Here is a 21,958-nt window from a genome sequence, read left to right as displayed (position 1 = left end):
GTGGCAGAAGCCCAGGGGCTGGGGCAGCGCCCACCATCACATTCATCTTTCCTCAGAAAGGTACCCTCGTACCTTTGCTGCGAACTTGAAAAATGAATCTTTGTTTCTAGGGAGTTTGGGGGTTTCAGAACTGAGGGTCAGAGGGTTGTGGGGCAGTAATTTCTTCGTGAAGACTTGGGGTGGGGGAAGGGAGGCTCCTCTGCGCCCCGCCCCGTCTGGTCAGGTCATCTGGTCTGTACCGTCTCGTCTGTCTGTCCCGGGAACAGGCAGCACCCTTGTGGCCCCAGTGACGCCCGCCTGTCCAAATCCCTCTTTCCCATCGGCAGTCCCATCGGCTTTCGGGTTAGGTTAGAAATCCTAACAGCACTTTTCTTCCTTCAGTTTATTTACTTTTGTGCGCTTTGGGGACTTGTTTAGGACAGACCCACGCAGGCCCAGCGACAGCAGACGTGACCCGGGGGCACACCTAGGGTCAGGAGAGGCCCCGTCCGGACTCTTCGCCCACCACGTCCACATGCACGCAAGTCGCCAGCAGCTCCGGCCCCGCGAGCCCACCACCCACCCATCCCCCGAGTGCGCTTCCGTGTGTGTCTCCTTCATTTTAATACCTTCTGACTTTCCTACCAAACGTCTCTTCATACACAACAAAACAAGAGGGAGGGGGGATGGAGTATTTTAACAATACAAAGTATAAATAGTGGCGTTAGATTTTCATCACTCATTTGAAAGCCAGACGTGAGGCTGAGGGAAGCAGGCTGCTGCAGGCGTGGACCAGAAAGGCGCCCGTAGGAGACAAGCACACACCCTGCGGGCGGCCAGGTACCCCGATGGCCCAGCTCATCCTCACGCCTGGCACCTGCTGCTCGGACATCACGGCCTCGGCCTGAGGGTGGCTTCTTGTGGGGGACTCGCCTGGCTCTGCCTGGTCTCCTGGGGAGAGGGAGGGAGGGAGCGGGTGATGCAGGGCCAGCAAGTCTCCTGGACGCGGGGGGGGGGGGGAGCAAGCAGCGGGCGCGGGGGACCCGGTCCCTGCGGGCTGTGCCTTCTGCCACGCGCCGTCTGCCCCCCGGTTGGCCGAGGCCCGTGGAGCAGCGTCTACGCCATCGCCGGCTGTGCCCCCGCTTCGTCCAAGGAGCAGCTCTGGGGCCCACGTTGCAGCTTCTTCATCAGCCGCCGGAGTTTGCCGGGGAAGTTTCTGTCCATGTGGCGGTAAAGAAGCGGCACCACAGCGCTGCTGGCGAAGGCCAGGAACCTGGACAGGTCCTTGGCGAGGAGCAGCGCCCCCAGGTGGTGCCCGTCCGCTGGCCTCCCCCGCGCAGCCAGGACCGTGCGCCCCAGGAGCGTCAGGTAGTGGGGCGTCCAGAGCCCGAACTGCACACACACGGTGGCCACCAGCAGCCTGTGCGCCGAGGGGTCCGGCTGGCCCGCGTCCCGGTCGAGTGGCGTGTCCTCCTTCCGGATCCGCGTGAGGAGCACGAGCGCGTACAGCATGGCCAGGACGGGCACCAGGTACCCGCTGAGCAGCATGATGGCGTCAGCCGCCTCCGTGTGCCGCACCTGGGAGCACTCGGCCAGCCTGGCAGCCACGTGGCCGCAGATGTAGAAGAGCAGGGAGGAGAAGCCGGTGAGCAGGGCACCGCCCCACACGAAGCCGCACACGTGCCTGGTGTTGTAGACGCTCGACATGTAGGTGCGCGGCAGCGCCCGCTCGATGTAGCAGTCGAGGGCCAGCAGCGCCGTGGAGTACAGGGTCACCAGCGCCGCCACGTTGAACAGCACCAGCAGCGTGACGTGGACCTCGCTGCCCGCGTCCCACACGGCCCAGCCGGCGGCGCCGGGGCCCAGCAGGTGCGCAGGCGCCAGGGCGCCGAGGACCAGGCCGGCCGCGGCCATGTTGGCGAAGTAGACGTCGGGCATGGTCATACCGCCCGGGTCGTGCAGGTTGACCAGCAGCAGCAGGGCATTGTAGCCGAGGCCGAGGGGGACGCCGACAAGCAGGTAGAGCAGCGAGAGGGCGGACAGGGCCCGCTGGACGTGCTGGCAGGGGAGCTGGTCCTCGCCGCCCGTGCCGTTGAGTGGGCAGCTCCACATGGCGGGCTGTGGGGAAAGCAGCGCGTGAGTCCTGCCCTCCACCGGACCTGGGCCCCTCCCTGCCCCCTGAACCAGCTGGGACGGCCAGAAACTGCCGCATGCGTGTTTTCTGTGGTCGCAAGGTGGTGTGGCTGGAAGCTGTGAGGACCCTACTGGCCGCGGGAGCCTCCCTGGCCCCGTTTGCCAGGGAAACGTACAGCTCTTGGAGCCATAACGTGCCTGCTGTCACCTTTTGGTGATGGGGGGTGACTGGGTGGGCCATGGTGACAAAAGCCTGGAGAGGAGGGGGTGGACCCGAGGCCTGGCCTCCCGCGGCCCCGTCAGCCCCCTCGGTGGGAGCTGCAGCCCTGCCGGCGCATCCCTGGTTTCCCACATCAGTCGCGGAATCCTGCGATCACCCTGCTCCACCCTCCCCGCCGTCCTGTGTCTGGGCCGAGGCGTGCCGGGTCGGGGTGACGCGGGTCCCGAGCTGCTGCCCTCCTGCCGGCTCCGTCACATCTGGGAGGGGCACGGCCGCTGCAGGGACACGGGTCCTCCCTCCAGAGTCCTGGGGTCAGGGGAGCCGGCGGGCGCTCCAGGCAGGTGACACGCCCTCATGGGGTCCTCGGAGCCCTCTGCGTCCTCTTCTTGCCGACTCAGTGCTGGCTCGCTCTCTCCCATCTCTGTCCCAAATGCCTGCAGGCTCCTGCCTGCTGAGCCACGGCCTGGAAAGTGGCTGGGGGCCGGGGAGCCTGTCCACCAGAGCGGCCTGTGCATGCTGTGACCAGCCTGCAGCCTGGTCCCCCTCCACTCTGGCCTCACATGGCTCGCAGGGCGTCCAGCGGCCCCTGGGCCTCAGTCCCTACCCTCCTGCCGTCCACACACTCTCACTCTCCTGCCATGCCTGCCCTGCCTCACTCCGGGCCCCACGTCTCCTGGTGCCTGGGCCACATCTCTGCACGCGTGGGCGTCCATCTGTGGGTTCTCGTGACGCCCCTCCTCCCGGGGCGGGTGCAACGGCTCTTCCCTCTCTGTTTCCAGCCAGTTTGAGGCGCGAGGGTTGTGTCTGGAAGGACCAGCGTGTGGGATGGGCAGCCCTGCCCTCTGGCTCCCCCCATGGCCCCACGGCGGGTCCGCTGGCGCCCCCGCCCCTCCTGGGGGTCCCCATCCATGTGGAGGGCGGGCTCAGCCAGGGGAAGTCAACTGAGCAGAGGTTCTCGGAAACCAAGGACAGAAGGGGGGCCCTGTGGGCTCGTGGGCCACGGCCAAGGAGGGCAGGGGGAGCGCTGTCGGAGGAGGGGCAGAGCTGCTGCCAGGGGCCCTGCCCTGGCTGAAAAATGGCTCCGTTCTTGGGAGGTGGTCACGTGGAGTCAGCCTACTGAGAATTTCCTTCACACACTCATGTGCTCGTACGGCCGGCTCTCTCGGCCCGAGAGGGGCTGTGAGTGTCTCAGGAGTCAGTGCCGGGTTTTAGATTAAGAACCTGCCCGAGTTTGTGTTCCGGCAGTTCATAAACACAGAACTTAGAAACCCTGCCCCATGAGCTACAAGCAGCTCTGCGTGCGTCCTCTTAGTTATGAACCGTGAGGACACTTCTGATTTCAGGTGCAGATCGCGAGCTCAAAGTACCAGTTTGCACTTGCTTTCCGTCCATTTTTGCTTCTTGTTCCTACGTTCTTCCTGGAGGCCCCTGGTCTCCAGGTGTCATTCAGAGGGCCCAGGGCAGGGACACCTGCTGGGGGGGCCGCCTCATGCACAGAGGAAGGTGCCTGGCGTTTTCTGAAGTGGGGAGGCCCATCCTCACCTGCGTGGGCACGCAGAGTGAGAAGAAGGGAAGGAAGCAGACGGGTGACACCGCTGGCACCGAGGGGACGTGTCACTGGGACACTTGCAGGCCGTGGGTGGGGGGCCACCTGGCTCAAGACTGCGCGGGCGGTGCCTGTGGGCTTGCAGGGGAGCTGGGGGATCTCATTTGGGGACGCTTGGCACGTGGCACTGTGACACCCCCAGACCTGCCGAGCGGCAGTGAGCCTGGCGGGAGAGCAGCGGTCGTGTCGGGAAGTGACTGCCCGCCCCGGCGGCAGGGCAGCCGGTCAGGCCCGCTCGAAGCCCAGCCGGGTATCCCGAGGACGGTGGTGGGGGCGGCCGTCCTGCCCTGTCCAGGTCCCGGTGCTACTCCTGCAGGGTGCCCTGCCCTGCTGGCCGCAGACTGGCCCTGCCTCCTCCCCTCGCCGCCTGCGGTCCCCCCACTTCCCTTTGTGCTCTGGTTTTGCAAGTGCAGGAATCTGGGAACAAGACCCTCCTCCCCACCCCCGCACCCCCAGGCCCTGTGAGGAGGGGGCCTGAGAACAATGGCTTGGCTCACCCCCTCCACAGGGCTGGGCTGGGCTGGGCTGTCTTTCCAGTTACCAGCTCTGTTCACTTCCTTCCCGAGAAAGAGGAACTGGAACGGCTGCCAGCGCAGAGACCAGGATTCCAGGAAGGGCCCTCTCTGTGGTCCTGCCCCTCCCAGAGGCAGGAGAGAAGAGGCCAGGTAGGCCCCGAGTGGCTGGGCTCCTTCTCCCCGGTGCCTCGGTGGGCTGTCCCTGGTGGTGCCGAATGTGGAGCGTTTGGCGCTTTTCATTCTGAAAGCTGCCACATTCTCCCCAAGTGGCAGGATTAATAATCCAACTTCTGACGGCCCCGTCACCTGCTGCAGTCCTCTCAGCTCCAGGGGTCAGCGCAAGCAAGGACCCCAGTGGCCTCTTGTCCAGGCTGGCCTTAGGAACAGGCTGGTCCTGTCGCCCTGTCCTTGGGGCCTACCTGACACCTCCTGGTCAGAGCTGCCCGCGCTGCTGCCCGCTGGGCCCCTCGATGCTCCCGGGCCTGCCCTCTTCTGTGCCCTCACTCCCTCCCCCCGCCCCCCCCGCCCCCGCCCCCGCCAGCTCTGCCCTGTCCTCCCGGCTCTGCCCCATCCTCCCAGCTCTGTCCTGTCCTCCCAGCTGTCCTGTCCTCCCGGCTCTGTCCTGTCCGGCTGCCCTCCCGCCTCGCCTCCTCTGGGCCCGCCTCCAGACTCGCTGGCCGGGGTGGCCACCTTCCTCTCATGCTTTCGCTGTGTCTCCACTCTCCAAATCTCCCCCATGCCTCCTCCGGCACCAGCACCCAGTTGCAGCGCCCACACCAGGTCTCGTCCACAGCCCCTTCGTCAGACGAGACACCAGGAGTGGCCCCGACCTCCTGTCCTCCCACGGGACTGCACCCAGGGGCCCTCCGTGGACTCCCACTCCTGCCAGCCCAGCTGGGTCCCGGTTCAATGCCCGAACCTCTCTTCTGCCTGGTTGGGATCCTGGCCTCCTCCCAGGGACCCTGCCTGACTTCCCTCCGCTGGGCCCAGGGAACATACAGGTGTGTGCGCGGTCGCCTCTCTTCTGCGGCAGGCGTGCCGAGCCAGGGCTGCAACCAGCCTCGGTCCACAGAGCAGGGCTGCGCCTGACGCGTGCAGGCGTGTTGCCTCGGGGATCACAGCGATGCCAGTGGGAGGACCGCCGAGCCCTGATCATCTGCTCGGCCGGCGTGTGGCCCTGGGCCGGGGGAGCGGGCTGGTCGGCACCAGTGTCCTGGCCCGGCAGAGAAGCGGGAAGCAGCTCCGCAGGCTGGGCCTGGCATGCGCCTCGGGCTGTCCGCGGTGGTCCCGTTACAGCTTTATCCTGTTCCTCCTATAAGGGGATTGATCACTGATCTAAAGGTGACTTGCATCCCCGCTGTCTTGTTTCTGATTATGCTCCTGAAGCAGCAGCCTCGGCCCTGCCAGCACGGCGGCTTTCACCGCGTCCGCTCCCCTGCCTGGTCCCGGCGTGGCTGCTGTGCGGCGGGCGTCTGGCCAGTCTTGTTCGAGGGGATGGAGAGGTCCTTAGCTTCGGGCCAGGGTGGTTCCAGGCTTGGGGCCAGCAGTGGAGAGGAGAGAGGAGGGTGGCCAGCCTGGCAGTGCAGAGAGTACCTCGCCCGCGGGAGGGCACCGCCGGCCTGAGACTCCAGGGTGGAGGTCATCTCTGTGGGCGGGGGGCTCAGCTGGCTCAGAACGTTGCCCCTGACACTGAAGCACCTGCTCAGGGTCTTTCTCTGCAGGCTTGGCTGCACGCGTGGCACAAGAGGGTAGCCTCGGGAGAGGCTGGAGCTCAAAAATCATGCTTTTTTCAGAGAATCTGAGAGGACCAGGAAGTCGGGCGGCGTTGGGCCCGATCAACGAGCTGGCCTGCGCATGGCCTGCTGGGGCTGCTGCTTTCTGAGTGTGATGGGGACGCTCTCAGGCCTCCCTGCCCACCTGCTGCGTGTGCGGCACCGGGGGCTGAGGGAAGCCTTCAAGGGAACACAGCCGAGGTCACCACTGCCACAGCACAGAGGGTCCCCTCTCGGGCCCCAGTGGCCTTGCCCTCTGGAGGGAACCAGGCTGAGGCCCCAAGGCCAGAGGTTCACGGTCAGACAAGCTGGCATCCGCCTGTGGTACCTGGGCAGCGGCACTGCCACTGACCTCAAGCTAGCCCATCGGAAGGGCATGGCGATAGGGCGGCCACCTCCAACGGGGCGGGCAGGGCGAGCCCTGCTCGGGGCTGCCGGACGTGGAAGTAGTGGTTTTGTCTCCACGGGAGGCCCAGGGCACGGAGCCGTTTCGGGGTTCTGTCCCACCGCACCCGTTTCTGAGGACTCAGCTGTCTCTAGAGCCCCCTCTCTTCCTTGACCCTCAACTGGAGTGAGTGTCATTCATCACAGATGTTCCCGTGCACAGAAGTACTGATAGTTTTCTTCCAAGACCCTCTCTGGGTTCCAATAATTATCTTTCAAGAAGACGTTCTCCCAGACTCTCCAACTTCCAGCCCCGGGAAGGCTCAGCCACCCCGTGGTCACGCTGTGTGCCCCTCGGGTGGGAGCTCCCCCGGCTGTGCTGGGCGGGAGGCTCTTTGGCGGGGTCGTCGGCATGGCACTGAAGAGCTGTCTGCTCCAGGCTCGGGCGGGGAGGAGCGGAGACACCACGAGAGGAAAACCCACGGCCGCCGGGCTCCAAGGTGCATGCTGACATGAGCGCAGAGTGTGCGGCGCTGGCCGAGCACCCCAGGGCAGCTCTCCTGCTGTCTTCAGTTCTGGAGAAGATGGTCCCTGCTCTGCTCTGGGCCCTGAGCAGGCACTTCCAGGATGTCTGCCGCTCTCTCTGGCACCCAGGAGGCCGTCGGATGGCCCTGTGGCCTGGGTGGGTACTGGAGTCACATGTGGGCCGAGAGGGTCTTGCGGGCTTAGTGTGGAGGCCCGCTCTAGGTGGGTGTGGCTAGGCCTCAGGGAAAGTGAGCTGACAGGCCAGCCTCTGCTCAGCGGCCCAGGAAGCCCTGAAGCCCAGGAGGGGCCGCGGTGTCCAGGGCGTGGGGGCAGCGCAGTGAGGCAGCAGCTCCCTCCCAATGATCGGTGACTGCGGGGCCCTGGCGGGGGACTGGCCACAGGCCTGGTCAATGGAGCGGAACAGCCGGGGCAGCTGTGAAGCGGTGCCCACCTGGGGACCTGGGGCCACGGGGCGCACGTCCAAGCCCTGCTGCACCGAGGGCCCTGCTTTTATACTTAGAGAAGGCAGCTCGGGTGCGCCCCCTGCCTGACTCAGTCCTCCCCTCGGAGGGACCCACACTGCCTGCTGAGAGCTCTTGCCCGAGGGCTGCGAGGGAACCAAGCAGTGGCCTGTGAACTGGGCCGAGGGGCCGAGACCGGGACTCCACATGGCTGAGGACCGGGCTCCCTGGGCACCCTGCTCACAGCTGCCTGGCTTTGGTCCCTGGGTCAGGAGGTTGTCGCGAGGGTGGAGTACGTGCGGTCAGCGGATGAGCCTGGCCAGCCCCCGGCGTGCGCAGCGGGCTGCAGTTCCTCATCCTCCCCCGCGGTCCGTTACTGCAGAGGAAGCTGCTGCGTGAACTCTCGCTCAGACTCTCTGCCAGCTGACACGTGGGGAGAGGAAGCTGGCGGAGAGAGGACAGAGGGCTTGAGCGCGGGCGCAGGCTGAGCGCGAGTTCTCACGGGGAGAGGCTGCGGGCCCCATCAGACCCCACATCACAGCTCAGAGTCCCTGGGACCCCACTAGGGCCTCGGGAACAACACAGGCGGCGAGTCTCTGGGGCTGCGCTCGCTGAGCTGGGGTCCCAGCCCCATGGGGCTGGTCTCCACCCCAGTGGCACCCCTGCCTACAGATGCTCCGCCGTCCCTTCTTTCATTCTCTGCTGGCAAGGACTGCACGTCAGTTGGGCTAGCTGCTGGAAGTGTTTTGAGGCCCGATGTCAGCGTCTTTCTTCCATGATTTTTTTTTTTTTAAAAAAGAACCCAGAACGGTATAAACCAACCCTTGAAAAGCGAATGTCCACAGGTAACTAAAAACCTTGCTCAAATTCAGGGCTACAGTGCACGGTGATCTCTGTGGAAATTGGAGGATGCCAGGAGCACGTCAGAGCAGCAACCTGGCAGGGGGCGGGGAGCGGGCGGCTGTGGTGGGCAGGGGGTCCTGAGTGAGCGTGTGCGCGCACACAGCCCGCAGAACCAGCTAACTCCCGTCCGAGGTCGCTGAACTTGTCCCACTGCACTCGTCTGTTCCCACCTGCCGAGAGCTCCCTGAAGGGGGAGCATTCCTTGATCCGTGCCCTGCAGCCTGGCTGGCTGTGTCCAGGAAGAGGAGGCCTGAGATGGTGTCACAGGCTTTTCCCCAAAGTGCCTGGGCATTGCGGCTCGGCCTGGCTTTAGTCCTGGAGACCCGCGCGCACGGTAATACCTGGACTTCAGCTGAATGCTCTGGAGCCCTCAAAATGCTTTGAAAACGACTCCTGAATGTTTATTTCCTTTTGTAACAGTGGACAGAGGCTCTAGCTACAATTAACATGCAGCTGGTAGGAGCCAGACGCTCCGGAAAGGCTGATGTTTTCATAGGTCTTCAATGTAGAGAGCTTACGCCTCTGATTCCTGTCACAGACGCTGCGCCTTCCTGGCTGTGATAAGAAACGGTCCATTATGTAGACGGGGTGTCCTGATTTTTGTAGCCTGTTGCTTTTTAAGGTTCTGAACCGAAGAGTGGTGAGTGTGAACCAGGCAGCCTGCCTCAGGCATAAACCGAGCTGCCTCTGGCTCTCCGTGGGAGAGAACGGCACGTCCGCCGCTCGGGAAGGGCTGCAGGAACGGGGACCAACGGCCCGGGACGCCCGCCCGGGCTCCCAGGCTCTTCACCCTGGGAGAATATGGGACACGTGTTCTCTTGTTTGTGGAGCTCTGGTTTCTTGCCTTTTTCTTGTCCACTGACTACCTTGGTTTGAGGCTAGTGCTCCTTCCAGGTAATCTCAACCAGGGGAAAACAGAACCAGGAAGACTCGCTCAGAAATTCAATGGCCACACGGAGAACAGACCGGGCCTCCGCTCAGGCTCCGCAGCCCGGCACCCTGCTGGGCTCCCCCACCCCGCCCTGCCTCTCCCTGGTGTGCTCTTACCTGGGGGGTGCTCGGAGCCACAGATCTTATCGCTGCCCGTGGTTCTTTCCAAGGGAGGAACGCCCATTACACTTGGTGTAATAGCCTTCCTCGGTTCTCATTAAAACTGGGAACCTCCTAGGTGCGCTCCGCCCTCCCACCACGTGTGTGGGAGGAAGGGGACCCGCGGGGTCGCATGGGACAGGCGGCCCGTGCCCCCCTGTCCCTCCGCTACTCAAGGGGTGTTCTGTTGGCAGGTCTTGGGGGCCGAACTCGGCCCCTTGGCAGCATCATGTTCTAGCTTCTCAAATTAGAAAGTTTGCTTTTCCTCCCTACACTGAGTCCCTTCTGCTCTTTGATGCCTGGCTGGTGTTCTGGGGTCCCGGGCCTGTGAGACCCCGTGGACAGACGCAGCCTGGTGTGGCCCAGTCGTGCAAGAGGCTTGAGCCATAGAGCGCTGAGGAGCCGGCGGCGAGCAGGGGGAGGTAGCTGGGCGCTCTGCCGAAGGAGGGAGCAGCCTGGGTGTGTCCTGCGCAGAGCACAGCAGCCCTCACCCCAGACAAGCCCTGGGGTGCAACCTGCCGGCGGCAGGTTGTATTTTCAGGGTCCAGATGACATGCTAGGGCCTGGAGGATGGATGCAGCTTGCCCAAGGAGCACCTTCCCCTCCCCGCCCCGGAAAGCGGCCGGTCCGTCTTCCCACCGGCAATCATGCACGCGTGCTTCCTGGCAGGGATCTTTGCAAGCATGTCACTTTTTCGTTATATAATAGGTATAAGCAGCTCTCCGTTCTAACCTAAAACCCCACACGCCCACATCCGGCGGCTCTGCGTGCCTTTCTCCCGTCACCTGCCTGCCAGGGGCTTCTGAGTTCCAGGGACCCCAAGTCAGTGCAGAACTAATGCTGTGCTCGTCTCAGGGTGTTTCCCTACCCCCCAGGGAGGCAGGACAGCAGTGGTCAAGGGCAGGGCCCCCCCAGCTTCCTCTCCGTGACTCGGCACAGTACGCACTCACCAGATGAAGCTATGGTTTTTCAAAGCCTGTTATCTTAGAGAGGACTTCTTCATTTAGGAAGATACTAGGGGTTCCGGTGTGGGGAGCTGGACCCTGCAGCGGGTCATGGAGTGTGTGGCCGTCCCCTCAGCATAATTTTCAATAGGGCCTCTTTTCCCTCTCAGTGGCGCCCTGGTGGGGAGCCAGTTGCGACGGTAGTGTTAGTGTCTGGTCCCCCTTACGCGTGGGCGGCCTGGAGCATGGTCAGAGTCTTCGTGTTCACACTCTCGCGTGTGCAGAGGCCTGGAAAGCAGGCTGCTCGCCCCCGGGTGACTGGAGGCCAGCCCCGCTAGATGCTGCAAACAGAGCGGGGAGGAGGGGGCCGCTGCTCGCGGAGGCACGGAGCTGGTTGTCGGCAGGTGGCCTGGGGCTGCCAAGTGAGCGCACATCCAGCGATGGGGGAACAGTCTGTCAGGTCCAGACGCACCCTCTGTCTCCCCAAAGCCCGGACAGACTGCGACACTGAGACCAGGGCCCCACTGAGACCATGAACCCGGCTACCGTGTTCATGTCATTAACTTGGTGTTGGGTTTCTGGTCCTGGGTAGATGGGCGCTCAGAGGCTGGGGCACTGCCTTCTTCTCAAGTTTTGAAGGAGCCTTATGCCCAGGGGGTTTTATCTTTTTATCAAGTGTCCTAGACCATTAACGACACTTGATATTTCCATTTAGACGTTGCTCCAGAAGTTCCTAAGATTTTGTAATCATAAAAGGGGACGAAAGTTACAACCACGGTGACCCGGGAGCAGGCGGTCGGTCCCCGGCAGGACATGTGAGGAGCCGGCGGTGTTGCTGAGCCTCCTACGCGGCCAGCAGCTCTCAGCTGCCCCGGACAGGTGAATGACCGCAGGGCAGCGGCCCCGGCCGGCTGGGCTCTGCACGGCTGGAGGGCAGCCACGGGCGGGGACAGCGCTCCCACCCGCCGGGGGACAGTGCCCGGGCGGGGCCGAGGGGACCCGAAAGTCAGAGCTCAGAGCGGAGCACCGGCCCCGGGCCGCTGCGTCCCGTGCTACTGCCGCGCGGGCCGAGACCCCGCGTGTGCCCATCCGCCCCCGCCCCGCGTTCGGCGCCCACTCACCGGCTCGCTGGGCCGCGGACCGCGCAGTCGCCGCGAGTGGGGCAGCTCGGGGCTCCGAGAGAGGCGGCGGGGCTGACGGCGCGCACGCCGCGCGGGCCTGTGTACACACGTGACCGCGCCGCTCCCGCCCCGCCCCGCCCCGCCCCGGGAGTCCGCCCCGCCCCCGGGGGCGCGCCGGTGGCCGGGCCGAGGTCCTGGGCGGGCCAGATTGCTGAGTCAGAACGCGCTCTAATCCGCAGGGGACAGACACCCCGCCCTCGGAGGTTGTAATCGGGGCCTGCCAGGCGCACCTGCTCCTCTTCCCCAAGTGTGGTTGCTGGCTCCAGGTTCACCTCCTACTTCCTGGCCTGAGGAATTTCTTTGTAAACAACTGGCCGCAGGAAAACCATTTAAAGAGACAGTGCAGCGTTTGCAGCCTCATTAATTCCGTAGCTGCTGTTCTAGTTGGGTGTTGGGAAAGTTACAGAACAAGGTCGTTTTCTCTGCTCTAAGGCTTGTGCTGTAATAGTGCTCCTGGCAACGCGATCTGGCTCCAGAGCTAAGAACATTTCTGAAAATCCACGTGTGCTGTGTGACCAGGGGTGGACGGAACAGGAATGATGGGAATAGTAACCAAGGCTGGCCCTGGGTGTCATGGTCCTGCCGGCTGGGCTCAGGGCTCCACCTTGGGCCATCCTGCTTGACAGGACAGCTTCCTGACCAAGGGATCGGAGAGGGAAGTTGGGGGTCAGCTGGGGGACCAGACTGCCTCTCGCTCTCTGTCAGGGTCATGTACAGACCCCTGGGGCCCCCACCCTCCCCTTGGCCCCGTTGTCATTACCGTAACTTGCTCGCCATGCCAACACCAGGTCTTTGTGGCAGCAGGCAGGCATCCAGCCGTGGGAAGGCTAGTCCCGTCAGCCGGCACTGACATCCAGCAGCGAGGGACTACGGGCTGTGTGCCAGCTTCTGTTCTGGGCCCTCAGAGCAGCCTTTCAAGGTATATGCGCCATGTTTCATCAAGTCGGAGACTCCGTGCGCGCTGCGCACGCCAAAACGTTATGGACCGCTACAAGAAAACAGTCGGACGCTGTCTGCTGTGAGAAGCCTGCTGCTCTTAGGGTCGTCAAAGTGAGGAAATGCGCCTTACCATCAACGGAGTGCGGCGCCCTGCTCATTTTAAATTGTACTGAGGTTCAGAAAACTTGAGCAGCGCGCCGGGGTCCTGCAGCAGAGTGGAGCCGGAATTTGCCCTCAGGTGGTCTCTGCTTTCTCGATCAGGGCCTGGGACTTTGCGTCGTCCTAGCGATCTGCCTAAGACGTGTTGTCGTCTACTTTTTTGAAAGCCCTAGGACCCCAGAATTCCTGGTCAGAGTCCCTGGAATGCCAGGCTCAACAAGGTCTGCCCACGGGTGCCCACGCCTGGTGAGCTGCTGATCGTAACTGGGAAAAGCAGGCGTTCAGCCCTGTCCCAGCCCCTCAGCCCTCGGGTCACCCCATTGCCTTATCTGCAGAGAAAGACTTCCTCCACCAAGCAGGCCCCGGCCAGGGAGAATGGCAGAGTCTGTGTGTGTCGGGGGATCTTCAAAGAGGACCCACCCTCCAGCTGAGCCCAGATCAGCGTTCCCTAGCTGGGGAATGTACACACGCTCCGTGGGGCCCCAGCTCTGTGGCCTGCTGCTAGCTGCTCCCAGAGTTCAGGCCAACTCCTGGGCAAGACCCAGGTGTCTGCAGGGACAGCTGTACCGTCCTGGGGGTGGGAGGTGTGGGAAGCTGGTCCTGGTTCCTGGGTTTCCAACTGCATCGTCTGGTGTTGACTTGAAAACCGCGAGGAGTTGGCCTCCCCTGCTCTCTGGTTGAGGCCCCCAAGGAGCAGTCAGGTGCTCCCAGGCCCCAGGCCTCTACCTTTGTAGCTGCACACGCCGTGTTCACAAGGCTGGTGCCCTAACTGTGCGCCACACTGTGCAGCAGAGACTCCGGCCCGTGCTCTGCTGGGGTCACGGACATGACTCTCCGTGGATGGAGACTGCTCACCAGTCTTGAGACTCGTCTTCCCCGGTTGTCCTCGAGCGGCAGTCGATCCCACTCCGGGGACTCTGGACTGCTGGTCAGGGACTCGAGGGTCACCTGCTGCGGGGGCCGCACTTGGTCCTTCCCTCAGGGGCGGGGAGGGTGACGGCTGCCCTCACCGACAAGGCAGGTGGGCCCTTCTTTTCAGGAGTTCTGCACGTTTAGGAGATGCACCTTTTTAGGAGTTTCACACCTACGAGGAAATGTGATTCTATGTGAAACGTGGGTCAAGGGCAAGGAACGTTTAAAGTTCCCTTATTAGTTCTTGTAGTGAGGTTATGTGTTTTGATGTCTCTGTGGCTCTGTTACTATAAGTCGTGTTGCTCAGGCCCCGGTAGTTGACTTTGGTAAGGAAGCGTGAGGGTCTGGTGAGAACCCGAGTCCCACCCTGGAGGGGCCGGGGGTGGACGTCAGTTGACAGCTGGGCCCGTGGTTTCTGTGTGGTCGTCCTGGGTCGTCACCCTTGTCAGCGCAGTTGCCTCACTGCCTCCCCCTCCTTTCTAAATCCCACCCTACTCGGCCTCTGCGGGACCTCTTCTGTCCTCCGTGGAAGCAGATCCTCCCCATTATTAATGTGAGAGGTGCCCGGGGTGGGTGTGTGACAGGGTCCCTGCCCTCAGCGTGCAGGGCCTGGCACGGGGACCACCCAGACTCCAGGAGGGCAGTGGAGCGGCACCCGGTGTCAGCCCTGCCCGAGCTGCGCCTTTCCTGGCCTGGGGGAGACCAGTGGCTCTGAGAGGTCAGCACGCTGACGGGGCCCGCCCTCCAGGAGCCCCAGGCCGGCGCGAGGCAGGCCGTGAGCCGGGGCTCTGGTCCCCGACGGCGAGCACCAGGGACGCCGGCAGTCGGCAGGGGTGCGGCTGGGCCAGCCTGGAGGAGGGCCACCGAGGCTGAGGCCTGGTCCCGGTGCTCCGTCTAGCCTGAGGCCGACGAGCGCCCCGCACACCTAGCAGCCCTGGCACGGCCTTCGTGGTGCTTCTTAGGTCTGGAAAATGTGGCCCCTCCCGAGAGCCCCTGGGCGGCTGCCTGACGGCAGCCGGCTAGGCAATAGGGCGGCCCCTCCGGCTCTCAGGTGTCCCGACGCTCGCCCGACAGCGGCCTGCCCTCCCCTGCCCCGTGGCCGTCTTCTCATCCTGGCCTCCATGTGCGAGGGACCACCGACCCACGGTGGTGGGCCACGAGCCTGGCTGTGTCTCTTCCGTGTCCGAGCCGGCGGCTGTGGCGAGGACGCCGCCCTACGGACGCGCCGCACGGGCCCCGCTGCCCACTCCGATTCCGGCGCCGCACTGCCCCGCGCTGCCGCTGCTCTGCAGCCCTCGCCAGCTCAGCTGCCCCGGCTCTCGCACGGCCGCTCCAGCCGCGGGTGGGGAGACGAGGGCACGCCCCCACCCCCGCTACGGGGCACGCGCATGCAGGGGGAGCACGGGCACGTGGGGGCTCCGCACCTGGGCGCCTCCCCCAGCAGCAGCAGCGCGGATCGTTGCGGGGATTGTAGGTTAACCCACGGTGTGCTTAACTGAGGTTCGTCGCGGCCCCGGCTGTTCAGCCACGTCGGCTCTTGTGTCCAAGAGAAACAGGCGCTGAGCCTGCTTATTCTCTGCACCACACGAGGGTGCAGGGCGAGCGGGTAGTCGTGGGCGAGGTCGCCCGCGGTGCCCGCGGGACCTGGGAAGGGGCCCCGATGGCTGGCCTTGTGCCACAGTCTTTACGGAGTGATTTCCTGCACTTGAGTGGGATTCCCGGTGGCCACCAGGCCCGGTTTAGAGAGGCCGGGGTCCAGGGGATAACAGACCCCTGGCCAGAGTAGACAGCTGGGGCTCCGTGCGGCCCGGCAGCCTCGTCAGAGCGCCTCCCAGCTCCCGGGGATGCTTCGGCAGCTCCGCTTTGCAGGTGGGAAGACCAAGGCCCCGAGAGGAACTGACCTACACAGGGTCCTGCCACGCTCGTGGGCTGGAGCCCAGGTCAGTACCAGGTCGGTGGGCTTTGGTGGCCCCTCGTGCTCCCTGTCCGTCGTCTGCGGTGGGCGCAGCGCCTCAGCCTTTGTGCAGCCCCGCCCGTGGGCCCCAGGCTGCTCCCCCGCTTGGATAGGGCGGGTTTCCCCGGGGCCGTCTGAGCGGTCCTGGAGGGGAAGAGCCAGCGTGGCTACAGGGCCACGTCCGCTCGGTGGTTTTCTCGAAGCTGGATCTTCCCTCGGAGCCGAGGACGTGGAGGAAGTTGATGGTGGGAGCCCGTGCGACGCCCAGTCGTCGTCTGACTTTGGGAGGCCGGCCTCCGCGGTGCAGCCTCAGAGGCTCCTTCCCAAGGAGTCAAGTCAGCGCTCCCCAGAGTCGGGGAGCACGTCACCCAGCTCTGCTGACGAAACTTTTCTGCCACACTTTTAGCCAAGAAGAGCTCACGGTCCGGCTTCCAAATAACGCAATCAATGACGATATTCCGTTACTTAGAAAAAGCTGCTCCGCTGTAGTTATGTGTGCTTTTATTTGTGTGAACTGCGTGTGTGTGCGTGTGGTATAAAACACACGGATCACATCAGAGCCGCACACTGAAGTGTTCCAGGTGCGTGTGAAGAAATGATGAGATGTCTGGGAGTGAGGGGCGGACGGGGAGATGGGCCACACCGTTGGACACAGGGGGTCACCACACTTCCCTTAATAACAGAAAGAGGAGAAAAGAGGGAGGGTGGTGGGCCTGAGCACGTCCCGGGGCCGCCTGCTGGGACCTGCGTCCTGCCCCATGTGCGCTCACCCCTCCACTCCTCCTGCAGGAGGGGGTTCACAAAGCAGGACTCGCTGTCTTGCTGACGGTTGGCGGGGAGCCTCTGTCATGCCCTGTCCCTCGAGGGAGCCCGTCGATCGCTGCCAGACTGAGCACTGCTGCTGCTGCTGCCGGGTAGGACCTCGCAGGCACGCACCTCGAATCTGGGGTTAGGAGGGGAAAGAACCAGAGTTTTTATTCTGGGAGTTTATTTTTTCTCTTCGCAAACCTTTAATCGACATTAAAAATAGTGCCCGTGGGGCTTCCCTGGTGGCACAGTGGTTAAGAATCCGCCTGCTGATGCAGGGGACACGGGTTCGAGCCCTGGTCCGGGAAGATCCCACATGCCGCGGAGCAGCTAAGCCCGGGCGCCACAACTACTGACGCCCACGCGTCTAGAGCCCGTGCTCTGCAACAAGAGAAGCCACCGCAATGAGAAGCACGCGCGCCGCAATGAAGAGTAGCCCCTGCTCGCGGCAACTAGAGAAAGCCCACGTGCAGCAATGAAGACCCAACACAGCCAAAAATAAATTAAGCTAATTAATTACTTAATTTAAAAAAATAGTGCACGTGACACAGTGCTTCCTGGAGAGCAGGAGCAGGGTCGCTGGAGGGGTGCATGGCCCGGGGTTTCCTCTCAGCAGCCCGCGCCGGGGGCATCCCGGAGTCTGCTGGCCACCTGCCATTCAGGCGTGGCCCCAGAAGCCAGGGCACCATCCCCACTACAGTGAAGGGTCCCAGGCCCAGGTCTGGCCGAGCCATGTGGGGAAGGCAGTCTGCCCCGTGCCAGGATCCTGCCCGAGGACTCAGAGGAGGGCGGGTGGGGGTCGGGGGTTTTACCCCACGTGACCTGTGGAAATGATGGGGGCTGGGTCTGGCAGGCTCCCCAATACAGAAAAGCGTGGGCTCAGGGCCGAGGCTAGACGCTGGACATTCGTGCAGGCTGGTTCCCCACCCATGGCCTTGCTCCCTCTGCCTTGGACGGATGGCCATCACTGAGACGTGCAGTAGATTTCAGGACGCAAGATCAACATACAGAAGTCAACCGTATTTCTGTGCGTTCGCTATGAATGCTGAAACTGAATTTAACATGGCAGTGTGGTACCATTCCTACCAGCCCAGCCTTGCTGCTGGTTTTCCGTACCCTTTGGGCATTTGCACTCTTCGTGGAGCAGGTTTTTCCACGCAGGAGCTTTTGTTCAGGGGTAAGTTGGGGTTTTTCAGGTGCCTCCTTCCTTATTCTCTTTCCTAACCCTATGCAAGCACCTCTGGCCGCCATCATCTCCTGGGATGCCGGAGGGCTGTCACCCAGGCTCTTGGGCCCAGGGGTAATGCCTCCTAGAGGGAGACCGCACTCTAGTTCTCTGCCGTGGCCTGAGGTGTGGGTGGGCGTGCTTGGTGGAAGGCAGGGGGAGGTGAAGGGGAGAGGGGGGAAGGACTGTTGCTCCTCGGAGCTTGGTAAGGAGGGTGGGCCTAGGGCTTGGCAAGCGCCACTTATGGCAGGTTTAGAAATTTCCAAATAAATCTCTGTTTATTAATGGTAAGCAAAAACAGACAGTGTGGTATTAATGGAGGGAGAGACACGGATCTGAATAGAGACCCCAGAAACTGTCCCACATCCGCACCTTGATTTTCGGCAGAGGTGTAAAAGTAATTCAGTGGCGAGTCTTTTCAACAAACCGTGCTGCAGTAATAAGACATACACAGGGGAAAAGTGTGTTGATTCCTTGGGCTCTTCTATGTTGACCGTCATGCCATCTGTAAATATAGACAGCTGTATTTCTTCCTTTCCAATCCGAGTGCCTTCGCTTGCACTTTCTTGCTTTCTTGCCCTGGCTGGAACATGTAGTGCTGTGTTGAATGGCAGTGGTGAGGGTGGGTCTCCTCACCTTGTTCCCAAGCTGGTGGGGGGAGGGGCAGTTTTACATGTTACATACCGAGTTGAGGAAGCTCTCCTCTATGATTAGTTTTCTGAGAATGTACATCATAAATGAGTTTTGAATTTTGCCACACGCTTTTTCTGCATCAGTTAATATGATCATGTGATATTTGTTCTTCAGCCCGTTGATATGATGGGTTTATTAGATTGATTCTTGAAAACTGACGCAGCCTTGCGTCTGTGGAATAAACTCTGCTTGGTCATGGTGTATAGTTTTTTTAATGTGTTGCTGAGTAGGATTTTTGCATTTACATCTATGAGAGATTTTGGTCTATATTTCACTTTCTCTTTCATTCTTTTTCCTTTGGTACTATTTTTGTCTGGCTTTGGTGGCAAGGTAACACTGGCCTCCCAGAGCAAACTGGGAAATGGTTCCTTTGCTTCCGTTTTCTGGAAGAGCTTATATAAAATTGGTGTTAATTCCTCTTTAAGTGTTTGATAGAATTCCAGCGAAACCATCTGGGCTTGGACACAAGGTTCTGGAGTCAGGCCTGCGATAGCTTTAGTGACAGCCAGGCCCTGCGATGGCCGTCCCTGGAGGGGCTGGCGGGCCGGCTGCACCAAGACCTTGAGCAGCACTTTGCTTCCTCTTGTTGTGGCCGACGGCGGACCCTGCTCCCCCGGGGCGGGGGCTCCCCCCATACTCACACGCGCACTCACGATTTCCACCCGCCAAATGCTTCCAAGCAGGGCCTGACCCGCTGGCGGGGCCACGTGTGAGGGAAGGGGTGTGTGCGGGAGCTCTGGGGGCTGCGAGCAGATGCGGGCATCCAGGCGGGTGTTCCAAACCCCCTGCAGCATCTCCTGTGATTTCACCAGTGGTTGGTTCTCGGGAGGTGCCAAGCCCGGGAACACTGTGCTTGCTGATGGGCCGGACGTTCTGGCTGATAATGTCTGCGTGGGACATATTTGTTCTTTGCTGAATGACTCCGAATGATCCCCGTGATCTTGGGGTGCTGGTTTCGAGAGCTTGTTCTTCCTGCCTTGGGGGAGGCTTTGGTGGCAACTTCATGCTTCTGGAGCACCAGCTCAGCAGAGGTGTTCCACTCTGCCCCCCACACCTCCAGCCATCCTGGCTTCTCCTCTGCTTCACGTGGGCCTCTGTGCCCCCTCCCCGGGATGTGGCTGCCTGCTCCCTTTGCCTGGACCACCTCTCTCCCAAATATCCACGGCCGTGCCCTCACCTCTGGGTCTCAGGTGTCACTGTCCTGACGCTGTCTCCTTGACCTCCGTCCTCCTCCAGCCATTTAAAATGACAAAATGTAAGTCAACCGACTCTCTGTCTGTTGTCCCTATTTCCTCCTTAGTATTATAGCCTTTCAGGGCAGTCTAACTATGGCAGGGGGGTCTTAGTTCAGGCTGCTATCACAAAATGCTGTAGGCTGGGTGGCTTATAAGAAACCGATGCCTTTCTCACGGTTCTGGAGGCTGGAAGCCCAAGACCAAGGCACTGGCCGTTTTGGTGTCCGGTGGGTTCTCTTCCCTGATCTCCTTGCTGTGTCCTCACGTGGTGGAGGGGTGAGGAGCTAGCTCTCTTAGTGACAGCCAGTGCCCTCCCTTATGAAGGTACTGATCCCCTTCACGAGGCCCCCATCCTCGGGATGTACTTACCTCCCAAAGGCCCCACCTCCTAGTGCCATCGCGGGGTGGGCGGTAGCATTATGATATAGGAGTTGTGGGGGCACTGGAACATGGTTTGTGGTAGCAGGCGTTCCCCACAGTAAGCTTAGCACTTAGAAGAACATCTCATGTGAAGGTGTTGCTTAACGAATGTATGTGGAATGCAGCCAGGTCTGTTATGTACCCATGCTTCCTGGCCGGGAGCTGCTGGGCCGAGTTGCATGGGGTTCTAGGGCCTCGGTGGCCCCTCAGAGGTAGACCCAGTGTGCTGCGGCCGGGGCCACACGGCAGGCAGGCCTCTCAGCCACACTGTCCCGCTCCACCAGCTGGACTCTGGCCACGAAGGCCCTCGGGGCTGGACCGAGCGCCCTTTCTCTTGGGGTCCCTACAGGTAGCCCCAGGGTGCACGGAGTGGCCCTGTGCCTGCTGCTGACACAGGCCAGAAACAGACAACCAGGGGGTAGCACAGCCCAGCAGCACCTTCTGGGGGTGAGCCCCACCTGCCTCTGTGTGAGGGCTTGCGGGGACAGAGTGTGTCCTGCAGGCAGGTCCCTGGGCAGAGAAGGGCCTGGGAAGGAGCTGGGTCGGGAGCGGCAGACCCGGCCCGTTTCACACCCTTTACGTCGTCTGCACAGCGTAGGTAACAGGGCAGCTGGGAGTGTGAGACGAGCGGGCACGAAGCTCCCTCTGCGCTGCGTGTCCCTGTGTGCGGTGTCCGCCCCTCACCCTGCCCCAGGCCAGCTCTTCCCCTCCGGCTCTCTCCTTTGTCCAGCCTCCCACGGTGGCCCATTAGAGTCACCAGAATAGTACCGTGAAGAAACCAGATTGGGGGTTCTTGGGTTGCAGGGCTGACACAGGAAATGCACTGGGAAATCAGCACGCAGATCCTCTATGACTCTGGGACCTTGGGAGGTCCTCATCGGGCTGGGAAGCTGGGACACCCACACCCGCCAGCCAGCGCACGGCCTCAGCACCCAGGGGACAGCGTGTCCTCACGCCAGGGTGCCGGAGCAGCCCCCCGAAACCAGCCCCGCCTCCAGAGCCTGCTGCAGGCCTTGGGCGGGTTCAGCAGGCTCCGGCTGCGGGAGCGTGGTTTTCCTCGGACTATAAAAATTGATTTGCAGTATTGTCTTAGGAGAAGGACACCTTCATTCATTTGCTCCGTGAGCCTTTACTGAGCACCTGCTTTTTGCTGGGTGGGTCTGCGGTGGGCAGACCCGGCCTTACGCTTGTGGAGCTCAGTTTGGGGGCGTGGAGCTCTAGGGGCTTTACACAGCGGGTTCAGCGGGTGAGGCAGAGAAGGCTTCCCCGAAGCTGAGGGTTGACAGGCGCTGGAAGTGAGCGCTCCAGTCAGGGGAAGCGCATGCGCAGACGCCCTGGGAGGCGACAGCAGGCCAGGTTACCCGGCTGCAGGGGGTGGAGATGGGGGGTGGGGACCGAGCCTGTGGTCGGCAGACGCGTCCGTGTTAACTGCACCGCGTGGTTTTCCTGCCTCCCCTGTGGGGACCTGCCAGGGAGCCGCGCCGTGAGGAGAGCCACAGGCAGACCCCTGGGCGGGGGCTCAGCGTCTGCCACTCGGCGGCCGAGCTGTGGGCCGGGAAGCGCCCGGAGCCCTGGGCTGGGCCTTCCCCTGGCCCGGAGGGCCCTCCTCCTCCCCTCCCCCTCCCCCGCCCGGGGCCGCGCAGCAGCCGCCGACCACTCGGCCTGGAGGGGAGGGGTGGTCCTCGCCCCCCAACCCCCGTGCGGGGCCGACCCCGCCCACCTCCTGACCCCGCCCCGCCAGGAGTCCCGCCCACACGCCCAGCCGCGTGCTTGCGTCACCGCCCAGCCGGCTGGATCTGGTTCCAGCCGAGCCTAGCCGGCCTGACATGCGCAGTGCGCGGGGGCTGCGGCGGCCGGGAGGTGCCGCGCTCCCGGGCACACCTGGCGGCCTGGGACGCGGAG

The 21,958-nt window shown here is 62.6% G+C and overlaps 3 protein-coding genes across 27 annotated transcripts in view; 2 read left to right on the top strand and 1 right to left on the bottom strand.

Annotated features, from left to right (window-relative positions):
* Positions 1-21,958, top strand: part of CHLSN (cholesin) — a 96,671-nt gene that overhangs the window by 56,921 nt on the left and 17,792 nt on the right. The window lies entirely within an intron of this gene.
* The window catches only part of LOC117308170 (uncharacterized), a 68,900-nt gene that overhangs the window by 42,532 nt on the left and 4,410 nt on the right, over positions 1-21,958 (top strand). For all 17 annotated transcript variants that reach the window (XM_073791808.1, XM_073791807.1, XM_073791802.1 and 14 more), the window contains exon 1: positions 1-21,958. This exon is cut by the window's left edge and continues 42,532 nt beyond it. The gene's annotated coding sequence lies outside the window, so the exon portion shown is untranslated.
* GPR146 (G protein-coupled receptor 146) lies at positions 587-11,776 on the bottom strand. Of its 3 annotated transcripts, none has more exons than XM_019940315.3 (2): positions 11,653-11,776; positions 587-2,097 (listed from the first exon to the last, which is right to left on the bottom strand). In XM_019940315.3, the coding sequence occupies exon 2, from the start codon at positions 2,089-2,091 to the stop codon at positions 1,096-1,098; it is 996 nt and encodes a 331-aa protein (XP_019795874.2). In that variant the 5' UTR covers positions 2,092-2,097; positions 11,653-11,776; the 3' UTR covers positions 587-1,095. The 3 variants fall into 3 exon arrangements, with proteins under 3 accessions (XP_019795874.2, XP_073647890.1, XP_073647891.1); XM_073791789.1 differs by lacking the exon at positions 11,653-11,776 and adding an exon at positions 4,436-4,454; XM_073791790.1 differs by lacking the exon at positions 11,653-11,776 and adding an exon at positions 2,321-2,368.

Source organism: Tursiops truncatus, chromosome 15 (assembly GCF_011762595.2).
Source record: "Tursiops truncatus isolate mTurTru1 chromosome 15, mTurTru1.mat.Y, whole genome shotgun sequence".
NCBI lineage: Eukaryota > Metazoa > Chordata > Mammalia > Artiodactyla > Delphinidae > Tursiops > Tursiops truncatus.
Note: the sequence above shows the minus strand (reverse complement) of the source record. Positions and strands in the feature narration are given on the sequence as shown.